This window comes from Apteryx mantelli, chromosome 8 (assembly GCF_036417845.1).
Source record: "Apteryx mantelli isolate bAptMan1 chromosome 8, bAptMan1.hap1, whole genome shotgun sequence".
Classification (NCBI taxonomy): Eukaryota; Metazoa; Chordata; class Aves; order Apterygiformes; family Apterygidae; genus Apteryx; species Apteryx mantelli.
In genome coordinates this window covers 16,241,374-16,261,474 of record NC_089985.1, presented here as the reverse complement: position 1 = coordinate 16,261,474, position 20,101 = coordinate 16,241,374, and the positions used below count along the sequence as shown (strand labels likewise).

Genomic DNA, 20,101 nt, shown 5'->3' with positions numbered 1-20,101 from the left:
TTTCAGAAGACTTTGTAAAATTTCAGAAGTACTGTATTTTGTAAATTCTTTTTTAATTTTACTACTTTACTAAAACACATACAATATGTTCGCTGCATCTTTATATAATGTCAAAGTTGCCGAAATAACTAAACTTTGGGGAGAGGTATGAGGTAATGGTATTTACCTGTTCTACAAAACAAACTGCATTCATTGCACCAAGGTAGATAGTTTGGTAAATAAACTTTAAGAATGCTTTTAAAGGTTTTTCATTATTTAACAACAGTTAATAATGTAAGAAACTAATAAATAAGAAGCTGTACACAAATTGTCGTGTTGAAGAAAGATTTTAAATCACTGAAATTTTGCTAAAATATGCTATTCCCATATAACATTACTGAAAAAATGACACATAAGTCACACTAAGTGAAATGATTCAGAAGATAGAGGCTAATCAAAGCCTTATTGATTTGATTGACTCAGATCAGTTGGCCTCAATAAGACTGCAGTTATGTCTGAAAAGATGAAGCAAGTGTGCTGCAATACTGATTGGCCTAGGTTGCCAATTCTAATAAACATTTTCTGACATTATTCCCCCATTTACATAAATTAGTAATCTCACTTTGCTGAAAGAGTTGTTTCCCCCCAACTTCACTTAGAAGATGGATACATCATTTAAAACATGACTGGGTTATTAGTACCTTTAAGGCTAGAAATTATTCCGTACCACTTAAAACTGTGGCACAACACTACCTTATCTGACTTAATTAGAGTAAAAAGGGGTAAAGAAGTGTGACACAAATAGTCACTCCGAATATAAAATGACATCTTTAATCCTTTGGATGGGAAAGAACAAGTTAGCATAGCTTAAAAGTACAAGAAAGATTTATTAGTTTTGTCCTACAGATTGTTTTCACTTTCTTGATATAAAATATGAAGCTAACCATTGAGTCCCCCATGAATCCACCTCAGAGAAATAGTGGGTTTCCTCAGGCAGACAGTACTAAAAAGAGCATTTTCTATTTCCTTTTGCTTTCTATTAATGGTTTTAACCTGTTGGTGTTTGGCAGTTAAGTTTTTAGTAGCTAACACTGTGAGTGCTATGTTTCAAGTACCTTAAGAAATCTATTAATAGGAGTAGACCTAAAACTTAATAATTTGAGTCAGCTCCAACTTGCAGACAAACCAAATAGGGCGCTAAGATGCTACAGCATTGCTTTCTAGGTTTATCTTCTTGGTTCAGGAAAACCTAGTGCGTCTCTCACTTGTTTCATGCCAAATACCAGTTCAGCAGCAACTCATGTCTTCCATTCATCTGATTAGGGCTTTCTCCTCCCCATCCAGTCCTTATTTACCAGAATGGGATAGAAAAGAGGGACCTTAGCACAGAAGTGACCTGCCCTGGTGCTGAAAGCCTGCAGGCAGTGTGTCTTACACCCAAGGCAAGGGGCCATCTAGCCTTATGTACCTGGACAGTCATTTCCCCTAATTCTGCTAGGATGCACTCTTAAGTAAAGTATGAATTTTGCTGATTCCAGTTTTAAAACTGATTTCCTAATAGAAATCTGTTTTCATAGCTTGGTGACAGACCAAACCCAGCTTTAACAGAAACCTAATAACTTGGAATTTCTCTGTAAGTTATGTACATTTTATCACTACATCAACTGTCTCCTGTCGCTGTTAGTTCTGTGTTATATTGTTAATATTCAAATCTAAATACCTGCCCCTTAGTACAGTAACACAAGAAAATTTCCAACCAGCAAAAGCATAAGTAATTATACACTGCAAGATACAGAACTAACGCAGAAGAAAACAGGATTTAAAGAGGAAATTCCTTCCTCAGAACTTTAACAAGTTTCTTGAACTACCTAACAGGTACAAATTCATACCTACAATGTATAATATCACCAGCACTTTACAGATTTTTGTATAACACTTGGCATACAAGTGAAGAGGTACCAAATTTGCATCTCATAGCTATGGTTATCATGTATTTAATCTACGCATGCAGAATCCGTTTCCTAGGTGCATAATCTGTAGTAGGCCATAAGGAAATCTTGTATAACAACACTGCACTACTTGGAGTTTGTATCAAAGTCTGATTAAAAGAACTAGGAAGCTACAGAAAATCCTGAGCATATGCACAATGCTTTTTAAACTACAGTGCACACAAATGGTCATCGTTAAATGATTCAAATTCTCACCAAGTTTGTCGACTCCATTTTTCCTTATAATGATCACATTTAATATTTGGTTATTCAGAGAGACATAATAACTGCTAACATGATAACTGCTAGCATTTCTACCATCATATTATCATAACCTGTTTAGAACGTTTGAGATCAAGTTATCATTACAAGTCTACAAATAATTTGTTAGATCTATAGTATTTTAGCATCAGCAGACCTACAAAACTATATTGCAATAAGGAGACACTAACATACATACTGGTAGGTATCCTTGGCATTCATCTCCCCATACCTAGGCTCTGCTTGCACTGCCATCTCAGTGAAGTTCCTCTCTACAAAACTGAGGGAAAAGACTAAAGACTTGACAAAATGCACCATGGATTTCATTTGACACTAACTTATTAAGTGCAGTTTTCAAGAAAACCCCATACAAATGGTTGATGAGTGGCATTTATCATTGTTACAATATGACAAAGCTGCTGGAGCTTTGTTTCGAGGTCTACTGTGCAAAAAAGCAAAGGTCATACCACATTGAGGTCACATCTGTGCAAGGGAAATTCAGCAAGGACAAATCCTGAACATAGGAAGGAATAACCCTGTGCAACAATACAGGCTGGGGACTGACTGGCTGGGGAGCAGCTCTGCTGGGAAGGGCCTGGGGGTCTTGGCAGACAGCAAGCACAGCATGGGCCAGCCATGTGCCCTGGCAGCAAGGGCAGCCAACAGCATCCTGGGCTGTATATTAACAGGAGCACAGCCAGTAGATGGAGGGAAGTGATTATCCCCCTCTACTCCACACGAGTTAGACTGCATTTAGATACTGCATGCAGTTTTCAGCCCCGCAGTACAGGAAAGACATGGATAATCTGGAGTGAATTCAGCAGAAGGCCACCTAGGTGGTCAGGGGGCTGGAGCACTTGTCCTGTGAGGGGAGGCTGAGGGAATGAAGCTTGCTCAGCCTGGAGGGAAGAGATGACTTCATGGGGACCTAACAGCAGCCCCCCAGTACCTGCAGGGAGGTTATCGAGAACGGAGCCAGGCTCTTCGCACTGCTGCATGAGTGAGCTGGTGGGTCTATAGAAATTTGGGAGAAGCTCAGACTGGATATACAGAAAAAACTTTTACCCTTAAGGACAAACAAGCAGTGAAGCAGGTTTCCTAGGGGGGCTGTGCAGCCTCCATCCTTGGAGAGTTTCAAGGTCCAATGGGATAAAGCCTTGAGCAACTTGGTCTGAGCTCACAGCTGACCCTGCTTTGAGAAGGGGGTTGGACTAGAGACCTCCTAGCTTCCTTCCAACCTGATTTATCCCATGCTTTTTCTGTAAACAGCATCAGCTTTGAATTCATTAGATTCTATAATAATCTCAATTATGTTTGCAAATCTTTGCTAATTAGACCAGCTGTTCATATTCACCCATCAGTGACATTCATTTGTTTTGGTTTTAACCAAGAACCTTCCTTCACAACTGAATCATTTGGGAGAAAATGCTTTATAATAGTGAATCACTGACACTGAGGACTAGGGAAAGTCAGGCAGCGGTTGCCATTTAGAACTTGCTGATTCTGAAGGTAATTTCAAGACATGCACAATTCTCCAAGCTGTAATCAGTAGCACAACATATTGGCTTTTTTCCTCATGATAGCACCTAATGAGGATCTCTTCATTAGTGTCCTCTAGTCATTTTATCCTGATGTAAACAGTATTTCCTAGGTTTGTTTGTGTAGTGAAGGGGAAAAAAGACATGTCAGTCAATCTGGAAAGATCTAATAAGAAAAGAGGGGGCTTATGTGATTGCAAATAATGCCACCTCATTCCTTGAACAGCAAGAAAATGCAGCAAATCTTATCAAAAGAGTTAATGATTCCAATAATATAAGAGAACCATACATCTCTATCCTGAAGGACTCAGTCTGTTTTCTGCTCCTTTTAAGTCTTATAAATGAAAAAAGTTAAAGCGAAGTTTTTCAAGAAGCAACTGATGAATCCAGATGCCCTCATTTAGAGAGCTTCAGTGGAGACACTAGATCATCAGAAATGATCAACATTCATTCCAAAACCAAAATAGGTTGCTTAAAAGAGGCTCACTTTGGGTAAGCAGAAATGTTAGAACTGAAGATTAGTAATCATCTTCAACATATGTGTACAGCAATTCATATCTCCATCAGTTGTAAAGCATTACCAGGTCTTGATTCTGTCTACCAGCATCATTTTTCAGAGTAAGTGAACAGAGACTTGGCCTTAGCAGTTAAGTGTTGCATATTTCTTGGCAAGTATTCCTTTAAATTGAATACCCTGATGTCATAAGCTAGGGTTTTATATAAACCCCAGTATTCTACCCAAGGTTTGGAACCTCTCTTTTTATCTAGTTTTAGAAAAAAGAAATTACCAAAAAGCTATTTCAGATTTTTAAGACATTTCCTTGTGTCCAAACTGATAATGTATATACTAATGCTTATTTTCTATGTCTATTTTCATAACATATTCATTATTTCTACAAAGGTCTTCTGTATCAATGCAAATTGTTGACTGTTCCACAAGAACAGAACATTTCAGGACTGATAAAGAAGGATTTCTTCCAGTGAAACAGCTATGGAAGCTAAAAATGCTTCAAAGAAAGGAACATCTAGATTCTAACATGAATTTTCAGTGCTAAAAAGCAAAAGCATCTGGTGTATCGCCTATAAATAATTACAGATTATTTGGGATAGCTATAATCATCACTCCACACTTTGTGCCGTTCCCTCTATTTCAGTTCTTCTCCTTAAAAATAGAGAAGCCATTAAATGGAAAGTCCTGTTTCATTTTTATATACTACATTCTGTGTCAAAAATCTCTCTGTATTTTCAGGCAAATAAACTGTAATACCCGGCACTTATTTTTATGTTGCTGCTACAGCCAGAGTGCAGTGGAGCACTTGTCAACTTTTGGAGATGCTCATTATTTATTGGGATGCTGATTTTCCCTTGCATATGACAATTCAAACAGTATGCTTGCCTTTCTGCCCCAGGAAGTACACTCTGATGCCCAGTAAAATACAAGATATTGCTTTATAGCTTCTGAATAGTGGAATTAGGAGCAACATCACAAGCAGACTGTTCAAGTAATACTCTTGTTTTATGTTATGAAACCAGACAGTTACTAAAAACTAGTTTCTATCTTTCTATTCAAAGTGGCCAAATAACCTAATTTTGGAGGGAGCTGAGAGAATGTTTCGTGATTCAAAAATACCCCAAGGCCATAAACCTGTCAGAAACTGCTAGCTTTCCCATAAGAGCACTATACATATTAATTCTGGAATTTTTACTTATTTTATCTGAATGAACCACAGGTCAGGATGCTTTAATCATTAATGGCATAATAATCTATTACCAGATGTAAATACGTACTTTCAGAATCAGTGGAACAGGATGCAAACTTACATGCCTCATTTTCTTAGGAAACTACTAGTCTAAAAAGGGAATACTCAAATAATAATCTGCGTTCTGTTCCAAATTGCTTAGTATTTGGGTAGCTTAAGTTAGAAATCTTTCTACTTCTCAGAGCCCTGAGGGCTGTGTGTGTGGTGGGCAGGTTCTTTAATCTGCTTCATGAACATCTGGGTAATGCAGCCAGATCAGAATTAAACTCTTTTCACTGCTTTTTTTGTTGTTGTTGAAAGTCTGAATTACTGTTAAGTAATGTATCTTTTTAAACTTACAAACATTTTATATGTGCAAATATTGCAAAGCAAGAATACAGGTATGCATCTGATTTGCTCAGCAATTTAAATTCTTGATCTCCCAAGAAGTGTTTGTTTCAGTCTGGGTTTCTCAGTCTGTGGACACAGAGTGCATAAATAGAAGCGAAGGGGAAAAAAAAAAAAGTAAATAGTCAATAGCCAATAGCCAATTCTAGTGTAATGGTAGTTTATATGCAACCAAATATTTAGTGAAGGCTCTATAGTTCGGGGTTTTTTTTGTTGACACATCTGTAGAAAACAGCATATTAGAAATTATCGAATAAAATCTACAGTAATTAAAATACATAGTTCCTTCCAGCATTAAAATATTTTATAAACTCAGCCTCTGAATATATGTTTGCTGCTGTTATTCTACAGAGAATGTTTCGTACAATTTTCTTGGCTATTATACCAGCATTTCATTTTGCCAAACGCCACAGTTCTCAGGCACTTAATTAAAAACATAGACATGAACACAAAACATAGCATTATTGTAGAGCCTTACAGTTGTGAATTGTTATAATTAGAGTTATAACTGTAACATTCTTTTAAAATACAGGTTGTTCTCAAGCCTAAGCATTATCACGGAACTAACTCACCCAGCCAATATGAGATTCATGCAGTTCAGAGCCAAAGACTGCTACTCTCTTGCTCTATCCAAACTGGAAAAGGTAAGAAAACCTGCTTTTTTATAAATGTAATCATTTTACTCTCTTCCTGGTTTTGTAAAAACTCTTTCAAAACAAGCGGAAGCAGTGAAATCACTTTCTAGTTGCAGGGCTAATTTAACAGATTTTTTTTTCCCTGAATTCTACCCTCATTTAATAATGAAATTTGATTTCTATAGTTCTGTCACTTTACAAGATAAAAATTAATCTACCAACCATTTTGACAGTATAGGTGAACACACATTTTACTTAAGGAAAATTGAATATTTTTGGATAACTGAATATTTAGAGCTGATATGATTTTCCAAGAAGCTGTCAGACTATTACAGTGGAAAATATTTAACTGACTAAACACTTAAATTACATGTTTTAACATAGTGCGTTTTGTACTCCAATTCAATTTAAAGGCATTGTAATTATGTATTATGTTAACATTTCCAAATATCTCTATCTGGTATTTGCTTTATCATGACAGTTTGAGAACATCAGTTGTCCTCTTCTGCAGGACTGTCCTACCAAAGATAAGGAGAGTAGTACTACTAAAATGATAGATAAACCCTTCATATTCTATACATTTTAGTGCATATATTGTTTTTTTCAAGCTGGGAAACAGGGAGGCTATATGGAGGTAAGTTTAATTTGTTTAGGAATGTGTAGCTCAATAGCCAGATCAATGTGTGATCCCAGCCTGTTCAAAATGCTATTGCTAAAACATTAGATAGAACTTAGGAAGTGATTTGGGGCACCTATTTAACTTGGTAGATTCCAAGGCAATCTTCTTCTCACAGATGATCTGACCTGCATACCTCTGGACTCCACAAAACTTTCAGCATCTCCACCAAAATCTTTCAGGCCTTTTTCAGGCCCTTTTCTGAGTTACTTTACCATGAAGCCAGTCTTCAAGGACAGAGATCTTTCACTCCACTAATTCCGCCCCCCCCCCCCGCTATCAAAGTAGACATTATTGCTAGATTCTCTCATGTAGCCCCCCCATCTCTTCACCTCATACATCTTATATATATTAGCAAATTTGAATTCATGCTGAAATCATTTTCATTAGACAGATTTGTCATATAATTTCCATTTCCTAGCTGTACAATAAATTTTACAGTATTTCATAGATTTGGGAGTAAATTTGAGATTTCAAATACTTTCAACTATTCATATAATGTTGATCTAGCCAATTTTAATGCAGATTTAGTGGAAAACAAGCTTTTCATACAAACTTAATCCCTACAGACCTATTCCAAGTTTCTTACATAAGAATGGAATTCTGCAATAATTCAGCCTGTTTGATGAGATAGGATAAGTATTAGAAGCATCAGTCTTTTATTCAGTTGACTATCATGCTTACATTCAACCACAAGATTATATATCACCTGGGTGATATTTTGTGATTTGTTGGCCTTTGAAACAGAATGAAGGCTTAATCTTACTCAGGTATTATTCACATAAGCACATAGAAAACAACTGCGAGGAAGTGAGAAAAAAATTGTTATACAATGAAAGAACCAGTTTGTAGTGGGAGGCACATCTTCATTTGGATTATAACACACCCACTACCCATAAAGGTTTGCACCTGTGGGTCCTGCATTTTAGTACTCCCTCAATGTTCATTGCAGGAAGAATAAGTTGGAACTGGAACTGGCTGGTATCATACATGGCCAGTTTATTTAGGGCATCAAGTGCCAACAGCTGGAAGGCCTTCAAGACTATGTTCCAACCTAGCTTTGTTCCTTGGTGTACTACACAAAATTTTTTGGCATACTCTCTTAATCCATACAGTTTAACTATAAGGGGAGGTAAGAATAGTAATAGCTTTCCCAGTATGTGGTGTCTACAATTGCTCCTGGAATACTTTATGGGTTGAAACCTATCTACTTCAAAGCCGTGAAACCAAGACTTCTAATCTCAGTCTTTTTTGCCTTACACGGGTTCCTCCCCTTCTTTTTATAGCAGAGGCACTGAATAACATTGTAAAGATTGTAACTTCTTCTACATCTTCATTTATTTATTGTACAAATGCAAAGTTGTGAATATATGTTGGAAGCTGAACAGTTAATTAACTTCCTATCTAAATTATGCTATGATAAAAGAGAGGTAGATGAATTATCTTAAAGGAAGAACATTTTCTTCATTGCAGTTGAAGTTGCCTGCTGTTGGTATTTCCCATTCATTTCATCTTAACATTTGCAGGGAGCACTTCACAGGTGGTGCTGTAGTTCATTAGACTTTTCAGAACTCCCTTATGCAAAATGAAAGGCAATTAAAAACTTGAGTGAAAATTATCTAATGCAGTCAAATGTACAGTTGATTGCTATTTCTGCATTAAGTACCCTTTTTCAGAAAGACTACAAAAGCCAGGGAAGTTACCTTCAGCTAGCAGTCAAACACACATGCAAAATCGACTTTGCAACGTAATGGGCTGCAGAATAAAGATATGCAAATCAGAGAAGTCCATCTGCTGTTACAGCTGCAAGTTTCCTTATTTTAAAAATAAATAAAACTGAACACCTCTCAGCACTGACATAAGAGAAAGCAATAACCCTTTTACACAGTGGAGAAAGGGGAAAAAAACCCCATAGCCTGAACTTCCAACTTATTGTCTCCATTTACCTTAGATTAGAAAAAAAATGAAGTGACCACACCACCTTTCTTGAAAGAAAGGATTTATAGTGTCCTGGATGAGATTCACACTAGTTTTCTTTGATTATTTTGTATGTAAATATTCTATGTATCCATTGAAGGATGAAAACTCTATGCCTTTGAACTGTCATTTTAAAATATGTGCAAACATGTATATCTTTTAATCAAACCAATACTCTGATTTTGTATCCTCCGCAGGAATAAGCACGTATATGTTAGGTGAGCTGAAATCTATTTTGGAAAGCCAAGTATATTTGCTGTGATATACAAAAAGGCAGGCTGATTTTCTTAGCTTCAATTAAGAAGAGGGCATGTTGTCTCCATTAGTATTTACTATTGTTCAGGTTGTAAACAGACTTGAAATAGCATCAAACAGTCAGCATGCAGTAATGACGTAGGGTTTTTTTTAAATAGTTAGATCAGTACCTGTTAACTGGTGTAACTTTAAATGGATCTCTATTGATTTAGATCCACTACAGTTCTGACTAAAGCTGTATAAACAATTAGCCCATTCATTTGGCTGCTGAACTGACAGATCTTTAGAAAGCTCTTCCAGATCAGCAACAGAAAATGAATCTGTTCTTGCTAGAAAACGTAGAACAGAAGAGATTAAGAACAAACAGCCCAAAATATCATAAACTATTCTGAAAGAGTCCTGTATGTAGTCCTGTATGTAAAGAAAGAGGCTTTCATCAGTCTTAAATCTGACATGGGCCACATCCTAGGTTTACCAAAGCTAACAACACAATTCACTTCTCCCCTAATACACCACTGCCTCTGTCACCTTTATATACTCTAGCACAACTCCCAAACTATGCCTCACTCCATATCTTGGGTCTTCCTTGGGGCAATTTTTGCAATGTCAGTTCACAACAGTTAGGGCCTACCATGGCACTTCCCATATTACTGTCTAAACTGAGACGAATATATTAAATCAAGATAGACCCTAGATCTCTTTAAACCACTGATGGACTGGCCAAAACAAGGTTTTAGGTTAGTCTGGGGTAGATTTTGTCATTGTTTTAAAGGAATATGTATTTATTTATTTTTTTAAGAAATAATTAAAAGATAAAATCATGATAAATAAAGAACCCTAAAAAGGATTTGATACAAATATAAAGAGGAGCTAGAAAAGAGGGAAATAAACTGAAAAGCTTATGAACTTGATCTTCTGGACAGAAATTCTCTAGTCTCTTTTACGACATGTAAACCCAGGAGAAAAAAAGTAATTAATTTGAAGTTAAACAGTATATGTAGGAGGTGTGGTACATGCTAAGAACTTAAAGACCACAAGGGTACAGTTGTTACTATTTAAAAAGAAACCAATAAAAATTCTGAACTTCCTAACTTTGAGCAAAGCCACAACCATACAGAGACAACTGAGGATGACATAAATATCTCAGTCTATTAACGGCTTTATCTTAAAATGTAATTTATATATTTGCAGTTCTACAGGACACACTCATGCCATGCTCTTTATTCATGTTTCTGGAGATGATCTATGCTGTTTCTCTAACTAGTTATATACCTTTCCTGATGACTGAATTCCAAAAAGTGTCAGGGAAAGAGCTGTGCAAGAGCATCACACTTGCAGTGAAATAAAACTGCTAGGGCCATTCTGACACATTTCTGGCTTCTATGGCTGCTGTATTCTCTGGAAAGCCAGTGAGAATGCAGGTAAAGCAGAAATTCAATGCAGCATGACTTAGTAAAAATTGTATTTCTCACTAACCTCTTAAGCAAGAGTGAAGAAAAAGCAAGCCTATAATAAAAGGCAGAGGGGGAACAATACAAGAAGTTTAATATAAAGAGGAAAAAATAAGCCTACAAGTTTCCATTTTAAAATAAACCAAATAGGAATGTTGTTTTCTCTATCTTCAGAATTTTGGATATGAACCAAATTAGTCCCAAAATATCGCTTGCCTTACCCCTTTCTTGGCACAATACCAGAATCTGCTGCAAATTATTCTAAACAGATGGAAGCATAAACATAATACCTTTAGGCACTTGATGTGAAAACAGTCACTTCACAGCCAGTTCCCTATAAAATATTTTATAGCAGGAATTTAAAAGGATTTAGTTTAATGGAAGGTGCGATAAATATGCATGTAATTTTAATTTCAAAGCACTGATGTAAAACAAATCTTACAACATTTGCCATAATGCACACCCAAATTTTAATTTATAATAGCAACTGCAGAAAAATATCTCCAACTTTGTCCAACTGCACTAAAAAGAAAAGCACTTAAGAGCTACAAAATAAATACCTAAGTTCTTGTTTCTGTGGCTTACACCAATAAGCCCAATGATATGCTTTTCTAAATAAGAGTGCTCTTTGTACAGTTAGATTGCTTTCTTTTTCAATTTTCTTTGTAAGATTACTCCCTACCTATTTTGTTGTTAGAAGTACAAAACTAGCTAACCCCCCCCCCACCCGTTGCTTTTATTATAGACAAAACCATCAGAGCACGTGTTGGGGGAGTATAAGTATGTATGTATTTCTTTGGGGAGGGGGGGGAGAGAATCAAAAGGTTCAGAAAAATGTCACAGAAAAAGAAAATAAAAAATATAGTATTGCTCCAACCACACAGGAACAAAAAATAAATTAGGAAAAAGAAAATCAACCTTGACCAAAAACAAGCAATTTTTTTGTGTATGCAAGACTCTATTTTGCTTCATTCCCTCGCCTATGTTGTGATTTCAAATTCATATTTATATTTGGTCTAATATTCCATAGAAGCAGCATAAATGTTAGCAATGAAGCTGAGTCGTGAAGGCCAGATTTAAACTCCTTCAGTCTAAACACATGATTGTTATTTCTGCATTAAGCACCCTTTTTCAGAAAGACTACAAAAGCCAGGGAAGTTGCCTTCAGCTAGCAGTCAAACACACATGCAAAACTGACTTTGCAACCTAATGGGCTGCAACCTAATGGGTCTTTTTAAGCATAATAAAGTGTTTGCTGTTTTCAGAAGTGATCTTAATAGCCTCTTGTCCAAAGGTTCCAAAACTGGGTTATAGCTGCAGTCTACTCCAAGTATTACGCAACAGGGGGTCAGACAGCCAAATACCTTTCCCTGTGCAGGCAGACAGCAGCTCGTGCCAGCCAACCACGCGGAGCTGCCAGAAGAAAGTCTTCCTCCCTCCCTTGCTCCTCACCAAACATTTCTGCCCCTTCCTTCACGCACAACTCTGGTGCTTACCTGAACACTTGGCAAGCTGACTCAATTTGCTAAAGTGACAGAAAACTGATAGGGGTGGGGAGAAAAAGCAGACAATTTTCTGCTGGGTTAATGTGTTGCACTGGTTTATCAAGCTGTCAGATGAGTACCAGGTGTAGCTGAGGAAGAGTAGGATATGTTGCTGTCTACATACCTTTAAATTTGGGAATGCTTGTTTCAGACCATTTTTGCCCTAAAACAACGTACTCTTAATATTATAATTTAATGTTAGGTCATTGGTCAGAATAGAGTAAAAGAAATAGTGGAAAATCTAATACAAGCTAGTAGCATTTGGTCACAATATAGAGAATGTTTGTAATTAAAAAATGGAGGTAATTAGATTTTATTTCCCTAATATTTTGAATCCCATTTAGTCTGAAGAGATTGACAAAGGTGGCATTTTTTAAAGGATGCATTAATGCCGCATTTTTAAGAGTTATTTTAGTGTGCATTTTTATCTGGAGAGGAAATTTTTTTGTGTGATATCCTTTTCAACTCTGCTCATCTAAAGCCATAGAAATCAACATGTACAACCAGTCTATCCAACCATGACAAACAGGGGTTACAGAGTGCTGCAATTCAACAAAAACACATTTGGATGATACACTAGTTGGTGCAGACTGCTCATTTGCATATAAATGTCTCTAATTTCAAGACATGCAACATTGTTGTACTTCGTGAACACATCTTATTCTTCATGACATTTCTGAACTGAAAGTTTGATATTTCCTCTCTTCTTGAAATAGCAAAAATCACTTTCAACCTATAGTTTTACTCTCCAATAATTAATGGAAGCACATTGTAGTGTCATTTCTATGCAAGAGAGATGTGGTAAGAAGAAAGAGGCCTAATTATAGTTATGTTCTGCTGCTTCTCTTCCTCAGAAGCATCAGAGCAAGGAGTTTCTACCTCAATCCATGTCTTATCTTCTCTCACATCGCCACTTATTCACTGAAATACCATTTCTTCCTTTCTGTGTCAGACTGTTCGAGTTTCAGATATTCCTAGTAGACACTCTGGGCCCGAATGAGAGTCCACTGTCAGCACCAAGAAATTTGGATCAGGAGTAACACTTGCTCTTCTTAAGCACAGTTCAAATCCCTCAATCGTTTAAAATGATCTGGTAGGATACACCCATACAATTCCAGAGAAGTGATGATTCAACCAATAATGTGCATTAATCAAAATCTTTCAACTTGAAAAATGAAGTACTGAACATAGATGCTACTTATTTGTGCAAAGAAACTATACTCAGAGAAAAGGGATTTTATACCCGTGATCTCTTTTAAAGTAATATCCGTTTGATGTTATTACTATAATCCTTTCAAAAACAATACTAAAATTATTTCTTATTTTTTAATTCCTGAACAGAAAGAACGGGAAAAGGGGTCTAATCTGGCATTTATGTTTCGACTGCCCTTTGCTGCTGGCAGGGTTTTCAGCATCAGTATGTTGGACACGCTGCTTTATCAGGTACTGTGAATAATGATGTGCCTCATCTTAACACAGACATGCATTGTCACCACCTATTTCCTATTTGTACTTAGTTGTTAGATGACCCTGTCAGTTCTCCTATATGTAAGGCATTAATGTGCACGCCTGTGCCAGAAACAAGGGCAAAATATCATAGCATACTCCACATGACAATGCCAGGTCAATCATCAACCCCAAACTACCTTCTCCTGTAACTAACAATACTGTTTTTAAACAATACTGTTTGTGAAGCTCTCCACAGTCAGGTAAGAGGGATTCTTCTCATACAGACTGGGCAAATCAACAGAACTGTTTGCATGAGTAATTCATCAGCCACCTCCATTTGCTGATACAGGACTCCATTACTTCACTGAGCCCTATCCTCTTACTCATGTTGACTAGACCTCCAGATCACCAGAATTAAAGTAACCCCATTCTGGTCCTAACAAGCAATATACAGTGGTTACAAGGTGACTGTGAAGAAAGGCAGCATTGAACTTTGCTGCCTCAAGAATCCAAGACTGAGCTGCTCATGCAAAAAGAAGTGATGACAAGTCAGTGGGGATAAGGGAAGGGCAACAGCCCCAGACAGCTGGGGAAACAATCTAACGATAAAGGGTTGGGACAAATGAAGATGCAGGTTTTGGGGTGGAAAGAAGAGAAATACCCCTATCCTGCAGCACTTGCCACCTTTCCACACACCCCAACACATCCAGATGCCCAAGCAGCAGCCCCCATCGCTCACCTTCAATGCTCTGGATATGCAAAGTAAGCAGCCGCACCAGGGCCCTCGTAGTCTGCTCACCTAACCAGCTTCCCACTCTGCCTATGCCTAGACGTAGCCTGTGGATGCATTTGTAGTCAGATGCTAAACACCCTTTCTGGGAAACTCATTAAGTGATGTTTGGTGCTTTAAAAGTGTTCAATTCTACTTAAAAATTAATTCCCTGAAGGAAATTTCAAGGTACAGAGAAAAATTCCTGGAGCTAAGCTTTTCTCACAAATTCATTAATATATAGAATAGGCATGTATGTGAATGGCTACCAGAAAATGAAGATTAGCCAACAGATACAAATCCCTTTACCAAATTTTAGATCTTTTAGAAAGAAATAAATTTGTTCATGAAGCATGTTTTTAACGCAAGATATCAACACTAAATATGGCACTATTTAAAAACAGTAAATAAATCAGGATACTTTTATAGAAGCAGTTTGTCATCATCATCAACTCCTTCCAGCACATAAATAACTTCAGTCTTTTATATTTGTTCCTAGCCATGATCAGTCATACTATGACTTGACAGAGTGAAACTATTCACCAGGAAGTGTTTAAATTAAAAAAAAAAGTTTTGTTTAAAACAAAAACCAAACCTCTCATTGTCCCTTATATACCACCCTTTCTTTCTTTCTTTGAACTCCTGCTACTTAGGACTCTCATTTTTCTAGAATTATCTTTCATATTCCAAGTCACAAATACTATGACAGCAAGTTCTCATTGGTTTTCTTCTTGGTCCCGTACTTTTCTAAATGATGCCTTTTTCTTCTGCATAGAAGGAACAAAGTAAACATCATGGGAACCAGTGAGGTTCCCATCTGATGACTCCTATTTTAGGCCAAAAGAAAAGCCTTTAAGATATCTTTAGGACAGCAACTAAAAAAAAAATGAAAAGTTAGTCATGCAAATCCATTAGAATATACTTGGCAGCCTAATGATAATTCTGTAGCATAAATGATGCAGCCAAGATAACAAATAATGAAGAACATGACAATTGTCCTCCTTCAATGCAGTACTGGAAAATTAAACACTTTATATGTCTGGCTCTGGAGACATGTTTGTCCCTAATTAGTTGGCTGAAATACAGCATAAATGCAGGCAGTACATATTTATTAGTTCAGTGTAGGGTTCAGAAAAACATGACTTACTGCAGTTCTGCCCAAATGAGCTGTAGAAGTTGATGTGGATGTGCTTAACCCATAAAAAATGATAGGCTGTAACATGTGAGTGATGTCTTCCAGGGACGAGGGTTATACTAATGCATTTTATGTAGCAAGTGGTGAAGGTTAGGAGCATGCTTTTTAATTAGTTACTACTGCTGAACTCGTTCTTTTTTGGATCATATTGTTAGACTAAGTAAAGTTTAAACTGAAAGAAGGGCGAATACATTGCTTTTTGCATTAGTTTAATTAAAATAGTTGAAACACTATATATCAAATTAAATCTGTCCAACTTCTGAGTTTAAATAAATTCAGATATTGTAACTCTTTAGAAAGGATTTATGTAACACCTCCATAAAGTGTTATATTCCTTTATTGAATGGTATTTGCTAGCTCTATATTTGCATTGAGCCAAAGCCACTAGTTGCAAGTCAAGTTGTAGACCAGAAACGATTGATAACCTGCCTTAAATGCTGCCCTACTACGCTTAAGAAGAGGTGGCAACAAACAGCCCTCCCACAGTTAGCAGAGCACACATATGGCCCTCTGATTCAAGTAGCCCAGCTGATAGGAAGGAACATCCATGATTTTCACAGGTTTATCCAATGTTTATCTCTGGCGTTAGGCTGTACTCTTACATTTAATTTGGTTAGTCATCTCTAATTTCTACCTTTTAACCAATCAGCAAAACCCCTCTGTCAGCAGATCAACAAGCCTGACCTGAGATAAGGCAGATCTACCCTAAAAAACAGGTGGATTGCCTAAGGCAAACTACTCCAGTTTGGATTAAAATAAGAGCAGTCTCCCCTTACTATTGTCCACTACTCAGTACTGCAGCTCCACATAACCATAGGACAGCATTTCTTTTGCACAGAAGATAGTTAATTATTATAACTTCACACAACAAGCCTAACACCTTACTTCTGTTGATTCTGTGTGATTCATCTTTGTTAGTTTTCATGCTGCTATAAAAATCATTATTATGCCTTAGTCTAAGTCCTGTGTGAGCATTGCATGCACACACAGAACCAAATAAGATACCTTATTCTCTGCCAGTAGATTCAACTCTCAAAGAAATAGCTATTTCTACAATGCTATTAACATATTTAAAAGGTAGCGATTGATTGTAAATATATGTATATGTACAATTTATTTGAAATTCACACAGTGCTCATGGTTACTTGCTCGTCTGCTCATTAAAACTTTTTTCTTTCTTCTCTCTCTTTCTAAAAATCTTGCAGTCATTTGTGAAAGATTATATGATCTCTATCACACGACTTCTGCTGGGACTTGATACCACACCAGGATCTGGGTTTCTTTGTTCTGTAAGTTTGTAAAAAATAAATAAATAAAATCAGATTATTAGAAAGTACCAGAGAAGATTCTGTACTGTCTGAAAAATGCTGCTACTTTCTTTGTACAGTGGTTTCTCTTATGAAAGTCCAAGAAAGGCCATCTGTTTCCTTTTTCATCAGAGAAGATATCATAAAAATTAGGTAGAAAACTTGCCCATTTTAATTACTTCCGAAGCAAAAAACAATCTCCATCCCCACACCAAGAAGAAAATCCAATATATTCTTTAAGGCGCAAAGGAAAATAGTAAAGACAGAAGAAAATTAGGAAAAGAGTAAATTATTTTATATGAAATAACAATGGCAGTTTGGCAACCAAATTTAAAAATTTTAAGTATTAGAAAACAGGAAGTATTAGCTAAATTATAAAGCCAGCTAGCACTTACTGCCTATGCTATTCCACTGCACTAATTTTCACCAGAGGTAATAAAGGACAGGACTGGATATTATATAAAGGTGTGTATGCTAGGTGAATTTAATTTAGGAACCAAAGGTTCAAAGTCACCTTGTTATGTATGTCAGTATTCCCCAATGCAGTGACAAATATATTTTTAAGTGGGTTAATCCATCTGCCTTTCCTTTTCTCCCATACCCATCACCTTAGGTGGCAAATAGATGAATAGAAGTTATTTACCAGTTGCCCTCTAGCAAAGTATAAAGAGTTGCAAGATGTTGCTCTCAAAAACGAAGTTATTCCTGCTCTGATCAATGCTGGTTTAAGAAGTGTTTAAAAATACCCAATACACAAGTATTTGTTGGTCAGTCATTAAACTTGTTACAGTGAAATGCAAGTGACGCAAGAAACACAAGTTGAACCTCTGGTAAGGAGCTCACACTGCAGGCTTACAAATATCTTGCCATAAAGCTAGTGCAATAGTCAGTGTTTGAGATTAACACCACTACGCATACAGGATATAAGCAAGAATTCTCAAGTTACTTTCCCCCTTTCCTCTCTGCAAACACTCAAATTCTGGTCTAAAGAACAGATAAGTCATGACATTCAAAATAATCCTGTGTTCTTCAGTCTGTCCATTTCCAGTTTTTTAGTGCTGCCAGTGCCTAGTTCATTCTTTTGCAGCTTACTCAGATATGAGCACTGGATGAGAGATGCCATGTAAGTTTTCACGTAATTTTAAAACTACAAAAAATGACAGAAGTCATTTCATAAGATGCAGCCATTTGCGCTGCAATATCTCCCCAAAAGGGAGAAAACAAAGAGAAGGGACAGTGTCTACAAATCTAATAGAAATTTCAGATTTTTTGTGGATTAAAGATGCAATGCTACAGTATGGTAACTACCAGCTGATGTTTAATTATCAAAATTTTTCAACAGTAGTATAGTGAACAAGTGATAAGTTCTCATGAAATTAAAGACTTCCTATTATTATTTGTTCAGATGAAAATAACAGAAGAGGATCTATGGATTAGGACATATGCCAGACTGTATCAGAAACTTTGTTCTTCTACAGGAGACATTCCAATTGGAGTCTACAGGACAGAATCCCAAAAACTTACAACATCTGAGGTATGTCAGTTTATTATACTTTTTCTTTGGATTTGATTACAGATACAACATTCTTTGGGCCTCATAACATTCTGAACCACTTAATAAAAGAATATTGGGAATGCAATGTCTACAAACGCACGGAACTCCAATAACCCACTGAAGGTCTGTCTCCCTGCGATCCCTCTGGCTACATGTACACAGTCACATATACTCAGGGCTCACATTCAGGTTCAGACTTCATGAATACCCAGACCCAGTCTACATACTGACTTTTATTCTGGTGCTTCTGTATAGGGAAGTGATTGATCAGGAAGAACAGCTTAGGCACAGGTAAGACAAGTAGTATTTAGCTGTAGTCTGAACTTGTATATACTGACTAATAGCGATATCTAACAATCTATATGACCAGGTCCTGTAACAGGTATGTCACAGGAAGGTTATGTTATATACCCCAAGAGGTGGCATTTCAGTATTTATGTGAATTTCTAACTAGAAATCAGCAACTAGAGAATAAATTCATGTTACTAAAAATATTATGGGATCTCTCTGAGTTTAGCTGCCAAACAGTGGTAATTTTTGTATATATGTATGTATATGTGTCTGCCATACATATGTATGTCTCTCCCAATACATATATAGGAGAATGACAAAACTACTGTGTTTCTTGACTATTTGGTCATTTCTTTATATAGATGCATGAATTTAGTTATCCCATACATTTATTTTACAAATTGAATAATAGTGCTTACAGTTCTATTTTAACAATAATGTACACACTGAGTTTCCCTTATATTTATAGGAATAATATTATGCATGCATTTCCCCAATTATAATTGCTTTACTCAATGATAGGCTTTAAAAGCCCAATTTTACACAGAGATGTAGAACTGAACAACTGTAGCAGAACAACACTAAAGCAAGCCCAAACTCATGAAAACATTTTGAGTCTTAGTGTAGCTGCTAGTTGAGAATGTTCTGTTCTGTTTTCCTGATTCTGACTGTAGTTAAAGAAAAGGTGCATGACATTTACCAGACTGCAGAAGTAGTTTCAGTTCCTTTATAATCATTGGAAGTTGGCTTCTTCAAAGTGTTAAGCCATTCAAAGTTTTCAGGAGTGACTGCTACTCAGCTACTGACTAAATACCTTCCATTCAGCTGCTTTCTTGTAACCAGTAGTGATAGACTCAGCTACATTCAAACTTAAAATATGATGCAAATTAACCCCTTGCCATCATTTAGGATAACAGAACATTGTAACATGACCATTTCAATCAATTTATGTTACTTAAAACAGATTTTTGCACACATACATTACGCCAGTTTAGAAAGGTGCCATCCCATTATCACTAATTCCCCAACTTGACAGATTCCTGTTATATGTCTTAAACAGGTTTATAATAAAGGTGAATCAAAC

The 20,101-nt window shown here is 36.5% G+C and overlaps 1 protein-coding gene across 1 annotated transcript in view; it reads left to right on the top strand.

Moving 5' to 3' along the window:
* Positions 1-20,101, top strand: part of KCNT2 (potassium sodium-activated channel subfamily T member 2) — a 167,574-nt gene that overhangs the window by 132,490 nt on the left and 14,983 nt on the right. Inside the window, exons 24-27 of the mRNA XM_067300442.1 lie at positions 6,446-6,557; positions 13,793-13,894; positions 17,070-17,153; positions 18,577-18,705. Of these exons, the coding sequence (XP_067156543.1) occupies positions 6,446-6,557; positions 13,793-13,894; positions 17,070-17,153; positions 18,577-18,705 (427 nt within the window). The remainder of the gene's footprint in view (positions 1-6,445; positions 6,558-13,792; positions 13,895-17,069; positions 17,154-18,576; positions 18,706-20,101) is intronic.